The sequence below is a fragment of the Lepidochelys kempii genome, chromosome 7 (genome assembly GCF_965140285.1).
Source record: "Lepidochelys kempii isolate rLepKem1 chromosome 7, rLepKem1.hap1, whole genome shotgun sequence".
Taxonomy (NCBI): domain Eukaryota; kingdom Metazoa; phylum Chordata; order Testudines; family Cheloniidae; genus Lepidochelys; species Lepidochelys kempii.
In genome coordinates, this window is record NC_136386.1 from 107,195,160 (window position 1) to 107,219,407 (window position 24,248).

The 24,248-nt window shown below is 41.7% G+C and overlaps 1 protein-coding gene across 5 annotated transcripts in view; it reads left to right on the top strand.

Moving 5' to 3' along the window:
- The window catches only part of FGFR2 (fibroblast growth factor receptor 2), a 179,699-nt gene that overhangs the window by 84,163 nt on the left and 71,288 nt on the right, over positions 1–24,248 (top strand). For 3 of the 5 annotated variants that reach the window (XM_073354182.2, XM_073354184.2, XM_073354181.2), the window contains exons 3-4: positions 17,360–17,620; positions 18,348–18,422. The exons of the other annotated variants lie outside the window; for them this stretch is intronic. In XM_073354182.2, the coding sequence (XP_073210283.1) occupies positions 17,360–17,620; positions 18,348–18,422 (336 nt within the window). The remainder of the gene's footprint in view (positions 1–17,359; positions 17,621–18,347; positions 18,423–24,248) is intronic. 5 annotated transcript variants of the gene reach the window in all.

A 24,248-nucleotide genomic window follows, 5' to 3' on the forward strand; every position in this document is an offset into this window, starting at 1 on the left:
TTCCAATTCTAAAATATGATGCCTACAAAATGAGTATCCACTGGATGAAATCTGGATCTTATCAGAGTGTAAATTATTGAAAAGAAGTTAAAAATTTTTCCCTGGGCAGGAATGTCACTTACATAAAACAATTTCAGATGTGAGAACAGTGAATTACTACCAGCAAAGCGAAAATAGGCTTTTGAATTAATGGCATAATAGCTTTCACGTTGCAGAATAGAGGGAACCGTGTGGGATTATATTGGAGATTTGGGAAATAAAAACTCTTTTTTGCTTATTTCCAGTATATCTTTGAGTGAGAGCTCATCTCGGTCTGTTTATAGAGCAACTGGCTCAGTGGAGCTCGATTCTGACTGTGGCATCTAGGCAGTACCGTAATAAATAATAGTTACACAGTAGACTACATCTATCAAAACCAAGCCATTTTATCTTGCAGTGTCATGTATACTCACTAAGGGCCCGATCCTGCCAGCAGGAGTGCTGGAACAATTTGTATAGTGGGGGTGCTGAGAGCTATTGAACCAAACTGTAAACGCTGTATATGACGGAAGCCACTTCAGGCTAGGGGGTGCGGCCGCACTGCCAGCAGCCCTAGTTCCAGCACCTATGCCTGCCAACAGTTATTGCTGATTGGAGTGGGTCCTACTGCATGTCCTAGTAAGAACTAACATTAGCAGTGTTTGCAGCAGCAGAATGTTAAGGACTCAGTTTTAAGCCTGCTTGTATGTCTGTAGAATTATACCTAGCACTAAATGTTATGGGGCGGGAAGAGTAGTTCTGAGCAGGGGGAGTAACACAATCTCCACTTTCAAATTATTGTGATGTTTAGAAATAAGCATATTCGACAGCATATAATGGAGTTCTTCTGTTATAGCACACTCACATTATGCAGTCTTTTGATTGCAGCCAGCACTTAAAATGCTGGGGTGGGGTGGGGGGAGTTGACCGCACACATAGGGTTACTTTGTGAACTGAATAATTAGTTTAGACACACATTTGATAAAGGGCAAGGTAACCCTTGACCTTCCCCTCACCCAAGTTGTCTGTTATGAAGCCTGCCAGCTAACTAATTTAGTCCCCTCCATGCAGGACTTTGACACTGCGCTCTGTATACCCAGACTCACTATTTCCACCTTTTCCCCACAATTTCAGGAACAATTGTTTTTAATTTAGCACTGTTTTTAAAGTCCTAATTTAAACTCTCCATAAAGCACAGCCTAATTTCAAGCCCTGTGAAAAACACAATAGTTTAAAATTAGTCTTAAAATGTAGGAGTAGCAGGGTATACAATCTCTTCAGATGGGTATCCCCCTGGGTGATGTATGCTTATGTTAGACACACAAGTGGCTAATAATTTGTCATTTGATATTTAACTCAGTAACAAGTATTCACTGATAGTAAATGAACATAAATACCAGCTGGTGTAATTAAATACCTAAAGCAGTTCATTAATATCTGTAAAGTGTTTCATAATCCACTGGCAAAGAACTGTGATTAATGTTAATGTCACTTGATTAATACAGTCCAATCACAATTAAATCAAGTAACACAATCCAATCTAAGTCAGAATTTTTTCATCACTGCTACCCAGGCTTGATTTGCCTGTGCTGGGACAGACATCGGAAATGAAAAGAAGAGCAAACAAAAATAAAAAAATGAGTTAAAGTCCCCTATTATGCAGGTTGTGAGGGGCATCCGGCAGAAGAACATATTTTAACATAGCTTTTATTTTTTCCCCTTTGTAAAATCCTCTTATTATGCTCAGGACTGCAGGAGGTATTCCAGAATGCATAATTTTGTGATACTACAAATACTATTGGTAGCAATGACATTTTTGGTATGAGTCAAGTCACAGAATGATGCATTCTGGGATGCCTTCTTATCTAAGGAAATAATAGAATTTTAGAGGGAAGAAAATAAGTACCAATTTGCCCTTTTAAATTATATGCCTGATAAGGGCAAAGAAATGTCTGTTTTAAACTCAATTTTCACTTGAGTCGTGCATGGTGTAACTATAGCATACTAGAGAAAAACTGCATCCATTTTGCTCAGCCCAATGGTACGGCAGCTCACTGGGTAAGAAACACTTGTCAGCAAGAATAAACTCTAATTAAGAGACAAAAAGGCAACTGGTATTTCTGAGACTAGTGTGGAAGTGGCCATGTTGTGTTTAAGTGGCACCTTTTGAAACACTCAGGCCTGGTCTACACTACGAGTTTATGTCGGATTTAGCAGCGTTAAATCGAATTAACCCTGCAACTGTCCACCCAACAAAGCCATTTTTTCGACATAAAGGGCTCTTAAAACTGATTTCTGTACTCCTTCCCAATGAGGGGATTAGCGCTGAAATCGACATCACCGTTTCGAATTAGGGTTAGTGTGGACGCAATTCGAAGGTATTGGCCTCTGGGAGCTATCCCACAGTGCACCATTGTGACTGCTCTGGACAGCACTCTGAACTCAGATGCACTGGCCAGGTGTACAGGAAAAGCCCCGGGAACTTTTGAATCTCATTTCCTGTTTGGCCAGGCGGGCTCATCAGCACAGGTGACCATGCAGAGCTCATCAGCAAAGGTGACCATGCAGTCCCAGAATCGAAAAAGAGCTCCAGCATGGACTAAACAGGAGGTACTGGATCTGATCGCTGTATGGGGAGAGGAATTCGTGCTATAAGAACTATGTTCTAAAAGACACAATGCCAAAACATTTCAAAAAATCTCCGAGGCCATGAGGGACAGAGGCTACAGCAGGGACGCAACACAGTGCCGCGTGAAACTTAAGGAGCTCAGACAAGCGTACCAGAAAACCAAAGAATCAAACGGACGCTCCAGGACAGAGCCCCAGACATGCCGCTTCTACACTGAGCTGCATGCAATTCTAGGGGGGACCACCACCACTATCCCCTTACCCCCCCGTCCGTGGACTCCGATGGTGGGGTACTCTCCACCATGCCTGAGGATTTTGCAGATGGGGAAGATAAGGAGGAGGAGAAGGGCGAGCTTGAGGAGAGCACACAGCACACTGTTCTCCTCAACAGCCCGGATCTTTTTATCACCCTGACTGAAATATCCTCCCAACCCAACGAAGCTGGAGAAGGGACCTCTGGTGAGTGTACCTTTTAAAATATAATATATGTTATAAAAGCAAGCATTTTTTAATGATTAGGTAGCCCTGAGGACTTTGGATGAATTCTTGGCCAGTATAGCTACTGGAAAAGTTTGTTAACGTGTCTGCGGATGGAGTGGAAATCCTCCAGGGACATCTCCATGAAGCTTTCCTGGAGGTACTCTAAAAGCCTTTGCAGAAGGTTTCTGGGGAGAGCAGCCTTATTCCGTCCTCCATGGTAGGACACTTTACCACACCATGCTAGTAGCAAGTAATTTGGTATCACTGCATGACAAAGCCAGGCAGCGTATGGTCCCGATGTTTGCTGGCATTCAAGTAACATCTGTTCTTTATCTCTCGGTTTTATCCTCAGGAGAGTGATATCATTCATGGTAACTTGGTTGAAATAGGGGAATTTAATTAAGGAGACATTCAGAGGTGGCCATTCCTACTGGACTGTTTGCCTGTGGCTGAAAAGAAATCCTCCCCTCAGTTAGCCATGTGGTCAGGGGTGGGGTGGGGGCGGGGGCATTGGTGCTGAGCTGTTCGCGTTTGGCTAGCAGGAATCTTCCCTGATACCAGCCACGCGGTGGGGTGAGGGGTAAAGTGATCATCCTGGAGAATTGGATACGGGGCAGGCGGTGCGGTTAGTTTGGTTTCTGTTGCTGCACGTTAACAGGAAAACTGCAGCACTAAATGGCCAACTCAACGTCTTTGCTTGGTATGGGAGAGGAGGGCGCTGCTGTTATGAAGGTTGCCGAAGCCAAAAGACTATGGCTTACCATGGCCGCCTGCAAGCCGAATTCTGTTGCCCGGCACTGCGTGTGTTATCTCTAACACCAAAGCCGCAGGCATGCAATATAAGACGCAAAATGTGACCAAAATCACATGTGCTATGTAATGTGAATAGTGTTGTTCACCGTGAAAGAGTATAGCCATTGTTCTGTAAAATGTATTTTTTTAAATACATCACTCCCTTTTTTTCCTCCAGCAGCTGCAAATGTTTCAAGCCTCCCTCCTCCATCCCAACGGCTATCTCAGATAAGGCTGTGAAAAAAATGGACGCGTGATGAAATGTTCTCTGAGCTCATGCAGTTGTCCGGCACTGACAGAGTTCAGCAGAATGTGTGGAGGGACACAACAGCAGAGTACAGGACAGTGGCCGATGAACGTGAGGAGAGGTGGTGGCAGGAAGATCAGAGGAGGCATGAGGCAACGCTGGGGCTACTGCGGGATCAAACAGACATGGTCCGGCATCTGGTGGAGGTTCATGAACGGCAGCAGGATCACAGACTGCCGCTGCAGCCCCCGTTTAACCGACCTCCCTCCTCCCCAAGTTAGGGAATCCCACTGCAGCAAAGCCATCTAGTATGACCCACACATTTCCCAGAGTCTCTACCTTTGATAGCAGCAGCTCAATGCGTTGGCTACTTGCATCACAGCAACCCCCACAGTAGATTTGCCCACTCCAAATTGATTACTGACTGATCGGTAGCTCTCTGGCATTGCAAGCTTCCACGGGGCTATTGCAATTTGCTTGTGAACTGTGAGGGCTGCTCTCATTTTGGTATTCTTGCGTTTCAGGGCAGGGGACAGCAAGTCACAAAGTTCCATGAAAGTGCCCTTATGCATGCGAAAGTTTCGGAGCCACTGGGAATCATCCCAAACCTGCAACACTATGCGATCCCACCACTCTGTGCTTGTTTCCCGTGCCCAGAATCTGTGTTCCACGGCATGAGCCTGCCCCATTTGCCCCGTGATCTCCAAATTGCGGGGGAATGCGGTTTTAGAGAAAAGTGTGTTCATGTCCTCATCACTGCACTGCCGTCACCTCCTCGCCTGGTTTTTCAGGTGCTGGTTCTACATAAACTGCACGATAATGCGCGAGGTGTTTACAATGGTCATAACTGCTGCGGTGAGCTGACCAGGCTCCATGCTTGCTGTGCTATGGCCCGCTCAGGCAATTCAGGGAAAAGGGCCAGAAATGATTGTCTGCCGTTGCTTTCATGGAGGGAAGGAGGGAGGGTTGACTGACAACATTTACCCATAACCACCCGCGACAAATTTTTGGCCCCATCAGGCATTAGGAATCCCAATGGGCTGAGCTCCCAATGCCTGATGGGGCCAAGACTGCAGGAACTGTGGGATAGCTACCCACAGTGCACCGCTCTGAATGTCGACGCTTGCCATGGTACTGTGGACGCACCCTGCCGAACTAATGTGCTTAGTGTGGACGCATGCACTCAACTTTATACAATCTCTTCCCAAAAATCGACTTCTGTAAAATCAGAGTACTTTCTTAGTGTAGACATGGCCTTACAGTCATAAAAAAGAGCTCCAATATTTAAAGAACACGTTTAATTTTTAAATATAAGCCATTAGCTCTGACTTCTGTTAACACAATACTAAAGCAGTTTAGAAAATGGTCTGATGGCCACTTCCACTGGGCTCCTACACTCAAAGTGTATGAAAGTCTCACACATACTCTCTAATCACCGTGGGTTCTATTGCTCTGGGAACCCCGGGCACCTTGAGTCTTGATTCAGACTCTGGAATCTAGTAAGCTGTTCCTCAGATTCCATCTGCATGTGTGCCAGGTTGCCACTCCTAAAGTATTGTATTTTTTGGTTGGTTGTGGTTAGATGGTTCCTGCTCCGAATCTAAAGGCATTGGGGAATGGCATGAAGCATCAGAATCCTTCTTCCTACTCCTCCCCAAAACAAAGTAAGAAGACCAGCCACATGATGCACAGAGATGTGTCCTGTTTGTGAAGTAGCTAAGCAATAATACTGGGGGATTCCTTTAGGTCCCTGTGCTAGGGATTATGGGACAGCCTAGCATCTTCACTAAAGGTTATCTTCTTTCACTGCAACCTTTGGACCTTTAAAAAGACAGACTTAGTTTTAGTTTTAATCTGCATCTCTGAGCTCAAAGCAGCATAGTTAAAAGTACACCAGCATGGATACAAAGATTTTCTCCTCTGCCAGCAAATTCAGATAGGTGGTCAGTAGGTGATAGGACAATACAAAATACTTCAGTTTGGTCTGCATGCTTTGTAAAAGGCAAGGGACTGTAGATATATGAACAAAAATAATTTTGACTTGATAAAACTTTGAGCCATTTATAGTGAAAGTCATGGACAGCAAGGCTTTGTCCCCATTAAAGGATTAAACAGTGGTAGTAACAAACCCTGGTTCTTTTTTGTATGGCGCCAAGAAAATCCAATGTCTGGAAGCTGAGCTCAGAAAAATTTGAACTGAAATTAAGATTCAAATTTTTAACTATGGTAATGAACCACGGGAAAAGATTTATCAGAAGATGTGGTAAATTCTCTATCAGAAGAATTCTTTACAGCAAGATTTAGACATGTTCCGGTTCAATAGCAAGTTTTGAAGCAAGAATCGTTGAGTGAAGTTCTATGGCCTATGTTGTACAAGAAGTCACAGTAGATGATCATGAACATCCATTCTGAACTTTATGAACCTTTAGCATGGACAAGACCTAAATCTGCAGGCATGTGCATATTATACTGCTGTACTGATCATACCCTAACATGTGTTAAAACTTCAGCACATCAGCTATATTTGAATTTTTTTCAAAGTATCAGAAACAATTGCGCATGGTAGGCTAATTTGATACATTTTAAACCCAGTCCCTTTTTTATAATCTTGTGGGGGCGGGGTTGGGGTTGTTTTTTTTTTTGGTTTTTATTTTTTTCTGGGCCAAAAACATTTCAGACTGGTTGAGTTCTTTTTTTTCTTTAACTTGTGACTAAAAAACTAAAACAATTAAATGGGTGTGTATTTTTTTAATTTTAAAATAGTTACTCCTGAGTAGAGAACTTGTAACTACATTTTAGCCCATAGTAAATTTTTACAGGCAAGATACAAACTCATTAAAACAGAGTTTACAATAAAAATCCTGACATAACTGCAACTATGTGAGGTTGTAATCTATACGAGACAATGGGCTATTATGGCACTGCAGTAATAAATGTGGCATAATTCGTAATGAATATTTTCTACACTAGCTTTCCAACTTCAGTAGAAATAGTTGAATCCCCTTCCTTTTATACAAAGATTAATATTTGCTTAAAATAAATGTTTAGTTTGGAAACAGATGGAAATATAAAAAAATACTTAACTGTACTCTAGTGTCTCAGTGCATCAGCGTCCCTTCTGATCACGCTGGATCTTACACTGTGTCCACTCAGCCCAGCTGGTTTGAATCTATATAGTAGCACATCCTTGGGGTAAGGACCTTAACTTCTATCCCTCTGTGCAAGGGCCTCCCCTTATATATAGTTGGGGGGAACGCTGGCTGGTCCTTATCTTCAAGGCTCTTGGAGGCCCCCTTTGAATCTAACTTTCTGTTAAAGGGGAGTTAAGGGAATCCAGGCCCATCCACTGCACTGTCTGCAGCTCAGGACCCTTAAACCAGGCAGGCAGAATCAATCCTCAGCAATTCTCCTGCTGTGCCCATAGCTCCTGCCTAGCTCCCTTAATTCTCTAGGCTTTTTCAAATGCATCTGCAAGTCTTCACTCACCACAGAAATGCAGATACTTCTGTAATACATTCAGGATTAACATGCAGGCCTTGTTATAAATCTACAGCACACCACTGCTAGGTGGTAGATACAGCATCTTAAGTTAGCAGTTCAAAAAAAAAATTGACCCAATGGACCATCTTTCACTAATATTACCTACTGCCAAGGAGAGAGTTCTGGGACAGGAAATCACTTTGATATTTATTTATACTGTATTAAAAATACCCATACCTTTTAAAATGACTCTGGGACCATCAAGCTGTGAATATATCTAGCCTGTGTAACTGCCTCATCCTGTAACAGTGTCCTCCCTTTCCCCAGGTGTTATTGTTTGTTACTCTCACTGGTTGCATCTTGTTTTAAATTAGGCCCTGACCCTGCTTTGAGAGCTGCAAAGACACAGCCCTATGCTCAGAGCCCCATTGAAGCCAGTGGGGCCTTGCACAGGTGCAGGTGTCTGATCCCATGCAGTACATTGCAGGATCAGAATGGTGGACTGTAAGTTCTCTGGAAAAGGAACTGTGTCTTCCTGTGTGCTAATACAGCTCTAGCATATTGGGACCCTGATCCTGCCTGGGACCTCTGGTTGCTACAGCAATATGAATACTGATATATGATACCAGGCTTTAATGCTGGTTAACCAAAGTGGCTATATTTGATTAAAAGGCCTGTGTTGACAGCCTTAGGTAGCATGTCAGGAAAGGGAATGCTCTGAAAAAACAGCCCATCTGGGAGTAAAGTGGGAGGTAGAAAAGACTAGTCTACAGATTCTGCAGTTTAAAATACTTAAAGCAGTGGTTCTCAAACTTTTTTTTTTTTGAGGACCACTTGAAAATTGCTGAGGGTCTCGGCGGACCACTTAATGATCTTTCCAAATGTTTTTTTTACCATTAGCTAACTAACTATTGTAAAGCGCTTTGGATAAAAGTGCTATATAAAACAAAATTAATAGTTAACTTTTTTTGTTCTACAAATAAAAGCGCACAACTCATATTTTAATATCAGTAGTCTTACCTTTCTAATGCGATGGATGTGCCCTCTCTCACCCGCCACAGCAGCCCCCAAGCTGGGGCAGGGAAGGAGGGTTGTCTCTCCCTGGCAGTTGCAGCCTTGCAGCTGGGGAAAGTTGCCTCTTTCTCTGGCCGCCGCAGCCCAGATTCCCCTCACCCCCTCTTCTCACCCCACTTCCCCCTCCCACCTACCCTCTATTCCCCACAAGGCCACCACCTCACCTTACATATGCATCTTCTCCAGGGTCCAGGCACCTAATTAGTGAAGCCACGCCTGCACGGCTCCACTAATTAGGTGGGTGGCCCTTCACTCTCTCATGTGCGGCCGCCCAGGAGCGCACCTTAGAGGGAACTATCCACAGACCACCTGAATGGAGCTCACGGACCACTGGTGGTGCACAGACCACAGTTTGAGAATCTCTGACTTAAAGCTTGTATCTGGAGAAACTCCCTTGGAGCTGACAGATTACACAAAGGTCAGAATTTGGTCCATGCCTCAGCTCCTGATCTTGGGGCTGTGCAGGGCAAATAGCATTAGCATTTAAATGGAACCAACTAGATTTTGAATCTTGATAGTAGTTGGGACAGACCAAAGTCAGATGATACGCCATGGTTTTAAGTTAAGAGTAATGTATTAACAATAGGAGTTTCAAGAATGCTTAAGGGAATTATAGGCATCCAATTCCACTGATGTCTAAAAGTCCCATCCTAGCCATCAAAGGAGGTTTTATTTTACAAGGAGAATAGTGAATTCGCAGAATAGACTTCCAGATGAGGTCAAAAGCAGAGCTGGGTGGGAAATTATTTTCCTGTCCCGCAAAAGATTAGAGATTCCAAGGTTTAAGCCCCTGCAATTCCCACATCCCAGGTGAGCCCCCCCAACTCTTGGGCTATAAAGTTAGTATCTCTGTCCCAAGGAATATTGAATTATTTCTGTAAAGTGGAAAAGCTCCAGCTGGTGAGACTGAGGGAGACCCACCTCTCAATTGTCTGTGGTGGTTAGGGCTCTTCCTGACTTGGAGCAGGGACTTGCACTTTCCGATTTCCCATGTGAGTGCCCTAAGCACCGAGAAATGGACTCTGGGTCTTTCTCTCTTTTTTTTATTTTGATGAATTGGCTTTTTCTGACAAAAACACACTAACAAACAAGCAACCTGTTTTTCCTGAGCTGTTTTAGTCAAGAGTATTGATATGGTCGTGTGTGTGGTCTAGTTTTTACTTAAGAAGCAACCGTTGCTTTGCTCACAGAGAACCTGAGTATGTTCCCTCTCTGTCCAGAAGTTATGCAACTTCTAATGTTAAAATTGTACTATGTTCCCATGGTATGTTTACAGTGATAACACCACCAGAGGATGGTGTGAGCCTTGAAGACAGAGGCTTAGTTCCATTTTTATGTGATGGGGAGTGGAAAGCACTTCCCCTTCATCACTCTTATAAATGGAAATAGGGGACTGGATAAAAAGCTATAGTTTGGGATGAGTCTGGTGGTTGGTTTAAGATGCTTTTTTGTTTATTCTGGATCCTGAATCAAATAGACCCATCCCTTTTCCCAGGATCATGTCTCCTATACATAGTGTTTCCCAGTCAAGCAGATAGCGCCAGGTAGCAAAATGAAACCAGCTCAACCCCTCTACTGCTGTGTCATGAAGTAAGTGCTCTGTGCAGGAGCAGAAAAGATCTGATGATGTGCTGTTGTTGGAAGGAAAAACAATGAGGAGACACATGATATTTGTCTCTCTGCCCATCCCTCAAAGTGTGCCTTTTAGCAGTAGTAAAGGTTGTTTCACAAAATGCTGCATTCAAGGTTCTAGAAAAGGTTGATGTCCCTTTTTATCATTTTACATGTTACACAAAAGATCCCACTGTAATTAGCTTCAATATTTGCTTTAGTTTTTATGAGATTGAATAACTGTGTGAAGTACGCATCACATTCCCCAATAGCATCTAGTTTGCATAGAGAATAACAATCTACTACTGTGTCCAACCAATGGAGGTATTACTTTAGCTCCAACGATAGGGGTCTGTACTTTGGAGCTGAAGGTCATGGGTTCGAGTCCTGCCGATGACATGTGGTTTGATCACCATAACTGCAGTATAATTAAAGGATACTTAATAATGTAACTGGGGTGACTCCCAAGAGCATGTGGTGCATAGCTAAACCCAGCAGCATGTAAGACTTGGCACTTCCCATGTGTATTGTGTACTCTTGCAGCCATAACTCCAGGGTCACTTCTGTAGTAAGGTTCTTTCTACCGCAGTAAGGTGGACTGTGAATGCTGGGTGAAATTCTCACTTCCTGTGCAAAGCTCGAACAACTAAGCTTTCTCACAGGAGACCAACGCAGAGGTTCTGTGAGATGCAACCATCGCTCTCCAACCTGGAGGCAGGACATGTGACACTGAAGCAGCCACTTTGCCACCACCAGTACAGTGCCTGAAATAGTTTCTGTGTTCCACTATGCCTTCCCTCCCCCACCAGTAGGGTTTGTAGCTAGACAATCTGTGTAGTTTGAGGATCTGCTGGCCACACTTCATTTCTTCGTTGCCTCCCCAAGAGCCTGCTGGGGCATCCTGTGCAATGGGCCACCCTGGACCGTAATGCCATCACCTGCAGAGTGCTCTGGAGTTCCTTTGCAATACACTTCATGTTGTCCCAAGCAGTAGAATGGTGTCATTTCTGTTGTATTCTGTCCCATACTTAGCCATGTCAGGGGAAATGTGACTTTCACGTATGGTGTATAAGACTCCGTGGTAATCAGGTCTTTTAAAGAAATTGCAGTTATTTATTCTAAATGCTCTCTTCTGCCATGCATGATCTACATCCTGGTATTCACGGCCAAGACTAAATAGAGCTGAAAGGAGTTATCTGCAGGAGTATGCAGCATTACTTCTCTCATATTGATAACCAACCAGTTTCCAAACAGTATTACTTGAAATCAAAGTCCTCACACAGGGATTCATTTTAGGTGTGTTTCTGAGGCTTTCCTCTTTGCTAATAGGATTTTCAAATGTTGGAACCCATTGCTAATTTTTCCATCATCATTATTATTATTATTTTTTAAAGTCCTCAGTGCTGAGGAAAACAAGTCAGCGCTGGGTAATATTTTCCCCTTCCCATAATGATGTTGGGAAATATTTCTATTGGAGGAGATTCATTTTTTTTTTCTCCCTGTCCTAGTGTGTGTAGCATGTGAGAGAAGTTATTATGGTCCTGTAGGCTCATACTGTAATTACTGATTGCTGTAAAGTATACACTCATTGGAGTACGAGGTATACAGAACATGACATCATAACTTAACTTGTTTTGCAAGTTTCCTCTGCCAGAGCAGAGTAACTTGACCTTTTGAAATGGCTTTCTGATGTATGGTTTTCATCTCAGAGCTACACCTTTTTTCATCTTATCTCATTGGTGGTACAGCCCTGCACACCTCAGGTGACTAGTTGAGAAGCCTACTTCTTTAAAGATCTAAGGGTTAAAGGGTGCCAGAAAAACCCTCAGTTTATTTGGGAATCTGTCTCTTAACATATTTTGTAAATGAGGCTGTGATTGGAAATACAGTAGTTCAAGTAATTTTGTTCAGTAGCTTCTTTGAAACAGAACTAGAATTTGTCACACTTTTCTTCTGTCTGTAACTATCAGAATGAAGTCCAGTTCCCATTCTTTAATGCCATTTATTTTATAAAGACTTTTGCTTCTGATTGTAATGACATTTTTAAATTTCTTTTTAGAGGAAAAAATTAGTCTCTGCTCTTTGTAGGGCTATTCTTGACCGCAGAAGATTTGTGTGTGTGTGTTGTGAGAAGATATTTATAATGGACTGCAGTGTATTTGGGAGATAACGTATGGCAACAGAACAGCTGGAGAAGTCATAGCTATGCCTGGCCTAGGGTTTTGAAAAAAGATTGGGACATGGATGAGAGCTAGTTGGCTGAAGCTCAATCCAGACAAGACTGAAGGGATTCTGGTAGGTTGGGGGAGGGAAGTGGAAGATGGGGCAAGAATGATCTCCACACTATTAAATTGGGGGTGCCCACCCTCTGTGAACTGTGCTCCTTGGTCTTTACCTGCTGCCTGTTGGTTTCTGGATAGTACTAAAGCTTTTGTTTTTCACCTACAAAGCCCAAGTGGTTTGAGACTTTCAATGCCTTATGAGAGACATAGATTCCAGGGCCAGAAGGGATCACTGTGGTCATCTAGACCGACCTCCATAGAGCCTAGACCATTGGTTCTCAAAGCCGATCCGCTGCTTCGCCGCTTGTTCAGGGAAAGCCCCGGTGCGCCTTCCAGCAGCCCCCATGGGCCTGGAGCAGTGAACCGCGGCCAGTGGGAGCCGCAATCTGCTGAACCTGGGGACGCGGCAGGTAAACAAACCAGTCCGGCACGCCAGGGGCTTTCCCTGAACAAGCGGCAGACTGGCTTTGAGAACCACTGGCCGAGACAATTCCGAGACCATATCTTTTAGAAAAACATCCAGTCTTGATTTTAAAATCCACCATGGCGAATCCACCATGACCCTTGGTAAGTTCTTCCAATGGTTACTTACTTTTGTTAAAAATGTGCACGTTATTTCCAGTCTGAACTCGCCTAGCTTCAACATCCAGCCAAGTTGGCTCATGTTATACCTTTCTCTGTTAGATTAGCCTTAGGATAGCTACTCTTCCCATCCCATACTGATACAGTCCCCCTCAGTTTAAAAGAGAGGGAGCTGGCAGCAGAGTCTTCTCTGTGAGGGGCTGTCAACTTTGCAACCAGCCTCTCTGATTCAATACAGCCTGGGTCTTTGTGCTGCAGAGGGTGTTTGGGTATTTACTAAGGCTTTTGAAGTGGAAGAGGCTTGAGTGGGGGGAGGGGGATATGGCTTTTGTGAAGGTGGAGAGCTTTTTGGGAATCTTTGCTGGGTCTTATTTATTTATTTATTTTTGGGGGTGGGATATGTTAGCTGATAGTTTGTTTGTTTGTAACTACGATATCCACATTCTTAGCTTTTTGTTAATATTTTAATAAATTTAGAAAACATAATAAAATACATATATAAACCTCTTGTTTAGATTGGTCATGCCCTAAATGGAAACGCTGTTTGGAATATAATTGAATTCATAGTAATATGAAAATGAGCTATAGGAATTTCCACAGTCCTCTCTTCTGGCCACTTGGCTCTTAAACAAACAGCATTTACACCATTTGTTCAGGATGGTCAGCTGGCATAAACCATGCTGAGAGACATGGGGGAGGTGGGAAGACACCCAAGCCTGTTTGTCAAACATTTATCCCAGAGGTGCCCAGTTTTGCAAGGGACTCCCCCTTGCTTTTTCTCCACCTATGTTGTCATTGATGTGTTCACGCACGGGCACTTCTTTTCCCATCTGACATTAAAATAATGATGTCACTGTCAGCAGATGATTGACATGAATGTAAAAGAAAGGGAGTCTTTTTTTTAAGAATTAAGAATGGAACTGAAGTTTGAAATCCTTTAAAAAAAATTTTTTTTTTTGAGGGTGGAAGGACAGATGATAGTTACATTGCTTAATGCACCACTGGAGGCGCTCAGATACCACGGTGATGGGGCGATATAAGAACCCGAGTACTAAAAGATACAAAGAGTGTTTGGCTGCATTTGTCTTCCACCCCCGATTGAGTAAATTGTCAACTTACAAACTCAGCCTTAGGGGCCAAATTGGACTCCCAACCTGTGGAGCTTTGTTGAAGGGAGATGCCACCCTCTGCAATTGTAAAAATCTCCTTGATGGTGAGGAGTCATAGCCTTGCCTTTCCCTCACCCCTTTTGGGGTGCCAAATGTCTGGTAGTACTGAGCAGCCCTTGTGCTTGGGGGAACCACAAAGGCTGCATCTGAGGCAAACCCCAGGATGCAGGCACAAGAGAAGCCAGAGATCCTTGGACATCCATCTGAGGTTGGGTTGCAGAAACAGCCCCAGTGTGGGCCTAAGGTCCAGCATTAACTGGGTTACACTGTGTGTGTGTGTGCAGAAATTGACCCCGTATTCCTTGCTGTAAATCTCATCTGAGTGTAAAAATATTTATTAACTGGGCGCAGAGTACTTGGAGAGGAGGGTAATTTTGTAGAGTACTGTAGTTGGCGGGATCAGTTGAAACCTGTTGACCTTTGACTATGAAACTATTGGACAGGATAGTGCTTCAGTGTCCCACCTGTTCGCGTTTGGGCACCAATTCAACACCCAGACTGGAAAAGTTTTATTGGCAAACATTATAAAAAGTGGTTCCAGAGTAGCAGCCATGTTAGTCTGTATTCGCAAAAAGAAAAGGAGGACTTGTGGCACCTTAGAGACTAACCAATTTATTTGAGCATAAGCTTTCGTGAGCTACAGCTCACTTCATTATAAAAAGTGGCGGTCTTAAGTGCTGCTAGAAACACAAAGCCTTAACTGAAATAGCTCACTCCTTCCAAACATTGGTTATTTCCTGACAACTCTTGGTGCTATACCTTCCTGCAGATGATATTAATAGAGAATAATGTACTAGGTCAAGGATTTCTAATTTGTACAGATCAGTATATGAGTTGTCCATTCTTTGTTGGCTTACTAGTAATTTTTCTTTTAGAGCTGTGGTTAAATATGACTTTTGACTTGTGCTGAAAGATTAAGTAGGATAGCCATTTAAAAAGAATTCATTTAGGGATGGAGTTTGAATATGGTTTATCTTTCACGGCATGTAATCACAGTTGGAGTAATCTGTATGTGGAGACATTGCAATGGGATCCAGAGGGCCCTGTCTGTTTGCTTTCTTGAACTGTTCAGTATAAAGCCCCTTATAACAGTGAATGGGAAGGCTGAATAAAGTTATCAACACCTATATTGGCATTTTAAAAATTTAAACAAAGTCATTTTTAAAGACATTTGTAAATTGTTAGCATAGAGTAATTCTGTAAAACAAATTTACTCTGAAGATAGAGCCCACTACAGAAGCTACAGAGAAGTCTGTCAATTCTTGTACTGCAAAGTAAATTTGTCATCTTGTTTGTTTTGCAATTTCAGGTAACTTAAAAAAAATCTTTGGCAGTAGGATATGAGTTTTCTTGGGTTTACTCTTTACTGATACGAAATATATGTAGAAACCACTTGTCCTCCATCTGGAGATGACTTTTGTTATAGCACTATTTGGTGCACTATGTTTAACTTGTATAATGGATCAATGGAATTCTTAACATGCCAGCAAGACTAAGGTGAATGAGGTAAAATGAGTTTGTAAAAAGTGTCAAGTTGTATTATAGCTCTTTGAAGACTTTGGCTAGAGAATGTTGTTCCCAGAAGTAAGAGTTGACATTGCCTATTTTAAGATGATGCTTGGCTCCCAACAACACAATATGTATATTTTATTTATACATATACACAAAGGCATACTGGACAGTTGGTGTCTCCATGTTGAAGGATATTTGTTGGGGTTCTTAGGAGCTGGAGAGCAGCTGCTCCACATGACACACCCTCCTCAGTACCCATGATTCTCCCCTTCTTTGCTCCCTGTTCCACTCTGGAGAAAGGGAGGAGGAGTACAAGTGTGGAGGAGAGTAGACTGTGGCTACATAACTGCTTCTGAGAGGAACCCATGGGTACAAAGGGACCAAATTCCTTCATACAATGAAGCCTAGGGCTTTGTGGGGTTTCTAACTTTCATGCTCCATGTCTCACAAGGACAGGAATCTGTCCCACTTGAGGTAACTGTGAAGTGAATTTCCAGTGTTCTTTTGGGTTTTATTTTGGGAGAGGATGATTTCGGTCATATAAATATAGAAAAACTTAATTTGAATACCAAATTTGTTTGAGAAAACAGCTGCTGAAGTTCTTGTGAATATCCTGATACAGTAAGGGAACAGAAGGGTGAACTGTCTCATCTTGAGTTTGAAAGTTTCACTCACATGTCAGTAGGTGTTTACATTCTACTCAGGAGAGAGTGTGAAATAAGAAAGGGAGAGAACCAATTCAATGGAAAAAAAGACTGTAAGTTGGAGCAGAGAGTGGGCAGTATGGAAAACAAATATAGAAAGTTTGAAAAAGGAGCAGAGAGGTGCCAGAGAGAGGGGATAAATTAGTCATATATACTGTGTATAAGCAATGGATTTATGCCAGCTTAGATTTGTTCTTGTATCCCCTTATCCCTATTCAGAACCTCTCAGGGAGAAAAATGTTTTGTTTTCTATTTCTAAAATGAATTTCTCTTGGTGAAAAATATCCATTCATTTAAGTACAGGGATGAAGTAAATGTTCTAAATTTTGAATGAGTTTTGTGAGTCATCCCCCCTCCCCAAAATTGCTTTGAGATCCTCAGAATCTCAGACTCATTGACATTCCCCTGACCAGAATTAGAATATTTTGTAGGCAGCTTTTGGTTAACATACAATAAGAATGTTACAGGGTTAATATACAATAATAAGCACTTATGTGTGATGTGCCTCTTCATAATCATATGCAAAACTATCCCAATGAAGAAAGGAAGGACCACTGCTGCTTTGGCAGGGACTTTCTTTGTGGTTTACTTTTTACAAGTAAAATGTGCTCCATAACTGCATGCCTTTCAATTTTATAAAGTAGGTGGCTGGGAGAATTTGATAATGAAACATTTTCTTAACATAACTTAATTTCTGTGGATGAAAGGGGCCTTTACTAACTTTTGTTGGCAATTCTCTCCTTTCCCTTTTTATTTTTCCTCCTTCCTTCCACTTTGCAGAGCCACCAACCAAATACCAAATCTCTCAACCAGATGTGTACTCAGCACTTCCAGGAGATCCACTTAAGTTGCGTTGTCAGTTGAAAGATGCCATCATTTGGACTAAAGATGGGGTCCAGTTGGGGCCCAATAATAGAACAGTGATTAGTGGGGAATACTTGCAAATTAAAGATGCTGCACCCAGAGATTCGGGCCTCTATGCTTGCACTGCTGTTAGGACTACAGAAAGTGATACTCTATACTTCATTGTAAATATTACAGGTGAGTGAGCTGAACACAGATCTTGCACGTAGTAGCAATTTTCAGTGTTAAAAGTGTGATATAAAACTACATTCTGTTCTAATTTGAAGAAGTCCAGTGAGACGTAAAGTAGGATACACAGAATAGCCTTTCATATCGTGAAGTTTCTAATATTTTCCCCTTGAGCCAGATCCTGAACAGGTGTAAATTGGCATAACACTTTATTTACTTCAATGGACCTATGCTGATTTACACCAGCTGAAGATGTGACCCTTTGCTTTATGTGTAAATTACTGGATTATACAAGTGACCACAATGATAAAACGGGCTGTGTAATGTATTTAAATGATATGATTTTCATATGAGAAATATAAGCATATCCTAGAACCAATCACACAGTTCTGCATGTTGCTGTATTACCTGCATGCTACAGTCTGCTAGTGACAAATCATTCCTGAGACCATTAGAGCTCTTAAGGAGAAAAGAATCATAACTGGAAAGAAATAGATTTTCCGTAGTTAGCAACCTTGCTTTGAAATCTCTATAGCAATTTCGGGATTATTACCCAGTTTTAGTAGGTTTTGTAAGACTCGTACACATTTTATGATTGGGTTTGCTACTCATTTAACTTTGGCACATTTAAAGAAATCTAATCCAGATGTACCTTGTTTAGGTGTTCTAAAGTGTAGGAAATTGCATGTGCTACAAAATGCATTGTATAAAAGATATGATCATCTTTAATATGCAGATGCTCTTTCATCTGGAGATGATGAAGATGACAATGATGGCTCAGAGGATTTTGTGAATGACAACAACCATATGAGTAAGTAACAGCCGACTGTTAGAGGTGACTGGCGGGATCCATGTGGAAAGTAGTTGCTTTCTAACCTTTCGCACTGTCAACTCCTTGGCTTCTTGGCTCTTAAATGCATGTGATATCAAATAGCAATAACTTTTCCCAACTGTTTTCTCTGTGTAATTTATTTCATGACTCTGGAACATGAAAATAAACTAACATTGTTGCATACCCAGTTTGTTTTACTGGTCTGTTCTTTCTATCTTAGTTTATCTTTAACTTTTTAGTAGTTTTCCTTCTTCTTAAATTAAAGTTAACCATTGTTGTGTTATGGAGTCCAATTTATAAACGATCATCCCCTTTCACTTTCTGCTTTTGTGTCTGATTTGAAGTTTAACTAAAGAAAAATAATCTGTTTGAGAATGAGTTAATTAAAAGGTGGTTTGGAACTATTTTTAACCGAACCTTATTGGACCAAATCTGCAGCCTTTACGCAGGCAGAAATTCTACTGGAGACAATTAATGGATTTAGAGACAATGGGATTTATTCCTGGAGTGAGAGCTGCAGGATTTGATCCCATGGAAAGCACTTTCTCTAATTAGTAGTCCAACTAAACATGAACATTTATGATACTCAGTTAATGTGAAAGTGGATTAAAAGAATCTGAAACCTATGTGGACATTAAAATTCCTTCCCTTTTGGTTATTTATAGAGTTATTAATATGGCCTGAATGGATCAATCACTAGGAAGAAAAGTGTATTCATATTGATTTCTTAGGTGGCTCAATGGAATTATTATTAAACCCCTGTGGATTACTGGTGGTGTGCCATTGTGCACACTTTTGTATTATCACTGACTTAAGGAACATAGACTGCTACATTTCATATTAGCTTACTTAGACATCATGCATTAGAGAGGTCACAGTGTTACAGTATGTAGCAGTCAAGTAGTACATTCATTCTTCAGGCTGCTTTGTAATTAGCTCTTGTTTGGCATATAATACGTAGCTGAAACATACGTTCAAATGATTTAAGTACCGGTGTTGTTCAACTGTACTAGAGATACTGCTGTATATAACTGCCTCTGCCTCTGTTCTGACAATGTGAAATGTTAGATGCTATTTAAATTACATAAGTTCTTAAAAAGAAAAGGAGTACTTGTGGCACCTTAGAGACTAACCAATTTATTTGAGCATGAGCTTTCGTGAGCTACAGCTCACTTCATCAGATGTTTACCGTGGAAACTGCAGCAGACTTTATATACACACAGAAATCATGAAACAATACCTCCTCCCACCCCACTGTCCTGCTGGTAATAGCTTATCTAAAGTGATCAACAGGTGGGCCATTTCCAGCACAAATCCAGGTTTTCTCACCCTCCACCCCCCCACACAAATTCACTCTCCTGCTGGTGCTAGCCCATCCAAAGTGACAACTCTTTACATAATCAAGTCGGGCTATTTCCTGCATAGATCAAGGTTTTCTCACATCCCCCCCACCCCCATACACACACAAACTCACTCTCCTGCTGGTAATAGCTCATCTAAACTGACCATTCTCCAGGTTTAAATCCAAGTTAAACCAGAACATCTGGGGGGGGGGGGGGGGTAGGAAAAAGCAAGAGGAAACAGGCTACCTTGCATAATGACTTAGCCACTCCCAGTCTCTATTTAAGCCTAAATTAATAGTATCCAATTTGCAAATGAATTCCAATTCAGCAGTTTCTCGCTGGAGTCTGGATTTGAAGTTTTTTTGTTTTAAGATAGCGACCTTCATGTCTGTGATTGCGTGACCAGAGAGATTGAAGTGTTCTCCGACTGGTTTATGAATGTTATAATTCTTGACATCTGATTTGTGTCCATTTATTCTTTTACGTAGAGACTGTCCAGTTTGACCAATGTACATGGCAGAGGGGCATTGCTGACACATGATGGCATAGATCACATTGGTGGATGTGCAGGTGAACGAGCCTCTGATAGTGTGGCTGATGTTATTAGGCCCTGTGATGGTGTCCCCTGAATAGATATGTGGGCACAATTGGCAACGGGCTTTGTTGCAAGGATAAGTTCCTGGGTTAGTGGTTCTGTTGTGTGGTATGTGGTTGTTGGTGAGTATTTGCTTCAGGTTGCGGGGCTGTCTGTAGGCAAGGACTGGCCTGTCTCCCAAGACTTGTGAGAGTGTTGGGTCATCCTTTAGGATAGGTTGTAGATCCTTAATAATGCGTTGGAGGGGTTTTAGTTGGGGGCTGAAGGTGACGGCTAGTGGCGTTCTGTTATTTTCTTTGTTAGGTCTGTCCTGTAGTAGGTAACTTCTGGGAACTCTTCTGGCTCTATCAATCTGTTTCTTTACTTCTGCAGGTGGGTATTGTAGTTGTAAGAAAGCTTGACAGAGATCTTGTAGGTGTTTGTCTCTGTCTGAGGGGTTGGAGCAAATGCGGTTGTATCGCAGAGCTTGGCTGTAGACGATGGATCGTGTGGTGTGGTCAGGGTGAAAGCTGGAGGCATGCAGGTAGGAATAGCGGTCAGTAGGTTTACGGTATAGGGTGGTGTTTATGTGGCCATTGTTTATTAGCACTGTAGTGTCCAGGAAGTGGATCTCTTGTGTGGACTGGACCAGGCTGAGGTTGGTGGTGGGATGGAAATTGTTGAAATCATGGTGGAATTCCTCAAGGGCTTCTTTTCCATGGGTCCAGATGATGAAGATGTCATCAATATAGCGCAAGTAGAGTAGGGGCTTTAGGGGACGAGAGCTGAGGAAGCGTTGTTCTAAATCAGCCATAAAAATGTTGGCATACTGTGGGGCCATGCGGGTACCCATAGCAGTGCTTAGTTGACTGTCTGGCCCCTGCCATCTGTTAGTGTGATTAACACAGTCTGATTCACAGGTGCATCTTAAAGTGGCTTAGATTAAGCAGCTCTAGGCTGCATTGATAAAGGAATGTGGTGGCAAGGATAATTGACAAGTTTGGAAAAGAGACATTTTCTTTAAAAACAGAGTTTCATAGTCAAAGCTGGTGAATATAGCAAATGCACATGAGGGCATAATTCCGTGTTGCATGTTTTAGGGAACATCCATATTTAAATTCCCATTTTCAAGTTTGTTTTACACTTGCTGAAATGATTTTGTGGCATTTTTTAAGAAGTTAGTCAATATGGTGGAGCTTCTGAACCACACTAATAACTGTGCATGAGACGCTGTGATGGAATGAATTTTGTGAGTGACTAAAGTGAGCAAAGAGGAAAAGTCCAGATTGCTGCCTCACAAAAGAGCTTTGTTTGCTTATTTAACAAGTTGAATTTACTACTATTTATTTATATGTCCTGTAGTGTATTTTGCCACAGTAAATGACATTCTTGTAATACGAGTCTTCATTGTAGGCCACTGCTAACTCTTTGCTGAGAAGAGGGTGAAAGATGGATGATCTGAGTGTGTCCAGATTAGCAAGGTTCATTTGCATTCTTGCTGCTCAAAATGACACTGATGATGTAACCTTAGACTTTGCATATTCAAAACTCATTTTATGTAGCAAAATAAAAGTTTGTTAAATTTTTTGGTGTAAACACAAAAAAACAGAATCTCTGATAAGAAAGACAACTGTAAGAGTTCTCTTTAATAAGGCTTTCACAAACTGCTCTGCCTGCCTGCAAATGGAAGCCCGAGAAAGACACTTTTTTCCTAGATTGTCTTCCTGGTTCTTGCAAGGGTGGGGAAGGAAATGGCTGCAGAGCTTTCTCAGGAAACCAAACCTTGGCATGCTCAATCCTGGATGCTTAGAAATAAAGCAAACATTTTGTGTGGTTTTATTCACTACTTTTTAAAAATGTCTTTTAAAATACTATTTAGACATTTCTTTGGTTACAAATATATTTTTTGTGGCCAAAGTTTTCAGATGAAGGCACCTCAGTCTGTAGGTAAATGCAGTCTTCTTTCAAAAGTGCCAAGAACACACAACTCCCCGGGAACTTCATGGGTGCCGTAAGTGCTCAGCAGCTTTGAAACCAGGCTGCTTTTATTTAGGTGACTAAATATGAATTTAGGAGCCTAAATCTAAGCAACTAAGTTTGATCATTTTGGCCTATGTGCATTTTTTAAGTGATGGGCATACACAGCATATATCATTCTGTATTTGGTTTCCTTACATGTTGCCAGATATTTGAACGGTCAGAAAACAGTATCCTGAATGGGTTTCTATTGCTTCCAGCTTTTGTTTAAGGGATTAGTGGTGCTGGGCTGAATGTACTAGAAAATAAAATCCTCTCTCCACGGAATAGCTTTGGTGGCAGTTCAAGCTTCCCCATCACGGACCTGACAATCTGCCTCCATCCTGGTTTTGAGGGCCACCTCTAGGGGCTACAAGGCTATTGGTCATGAATGCTGATTCAGGGCTCAATCTTGCAAGTCACAGAATGCCTCCTACATGGTGCTGAGCATCCTCAGGTTCTCTTGGCCTCAACGGGAGTGCATTGCCACCATTTGCTGATTGGTCACACCATAATTAATATACCACTGACATCAGTGGGAGTTGATGGGTGGTCAGCAACTTGAAGGATTGTTTTAGCTGTTTGTGCTCATTGCTGAGAATTCTGACATGAGTATCCGTTGTGATGATTTGTGTGATATGGACGCTTGTTCACAAATAACTGGACTGAGGCCACCAACTGTAATTTCACATGGGCCACTGAATGACCATCAGGCAGGTCACTTCTAACTTGGACTGAATTCTAATATATGAAAGGCAGCATATCCAAACTTAGTCCTGTGACCATCCAGTTCCTCGCTCTCTCCATCTCCTTTTAAACCATTTCCTTTCAGTTAAATAAATGTATATTGGCATTAGGAGTGTTTGTTTTAAAACAACCTGTATTTGAACCCTAAGTCTTCCTTTTGAAACTCGAAGACTATCCAGAAGCATAAGCTATATAGTTATAAGCTATGTCTGTCTATAGGGTGATAAGTGATAAAAAGGTGCAAACGAATCAAACTGCAGAGAACGGAAACCCTCTCAAGGGAGCAGCCAAAACTGGATGTCTAGTAGAAGTGGTCTTTAAGTAAAGGTCAAATTCAGTTGTACTGGAAACCTTCGGGATACTTTGATGTGGTCACTTAAAGCAGGGTGTTGCCTGCTGGAGGTGGTTCTCAGTCAAGCTTCAGTGCAGTTGACATCTTTTACATTTGTGTTTATTGAATACTTTTTGTAGGACTTTGTAAATCCTGAAGCAAAATGGTCCTCTGCATTGTCTAATTTCAAGTTTGCATGTTCGGGATTTTCCTGATTAGTTTTAATTTGTCTGTAGTCAAGGGCAGAGCAGGTCAGCAGAATATTTTCTTAGCTAACGTGAATTCTAAAAGTAATCAGTAATTCTCACCAGTTTATCTAGTACTTATGCTGTTACTGTACTGTGAACGTTAAACTGATGTACTATCTGTATACATTTAAGTGTCTAGTTAGTTAGCAAAGATAGTATGTGATCAGTATCGCTCATAAAAAGATCCTGCAGAAGTATTAACATGTATTGATTCTTGGTTTTAGTAGATCTGGTAAAAGTTATTTTTCCGTAAGCCAATAAAAAGCACTATTGGTCAGAAGTTCATCTAGAAAGGAAGAAAACCTTCCTTGTTTTTCTTTGATACTTTCTTCTCCTTAATAAACCAAAATAATATGAAGATGGGTATTACAGGTCTGTGCTGCTGTTTTTCTTTTTCTTTCTGTTTAAAAAACAAATGGTATGTTGCTAAAATATCTCTCAATGATTGTCTAAGGAAATACCATAAGGCCCTTTGAAGGACTGATTATTAACACAAAATTATATGTTTTAGCCCAGTAGAAATATACTAGTTAACTAGAAATCTAA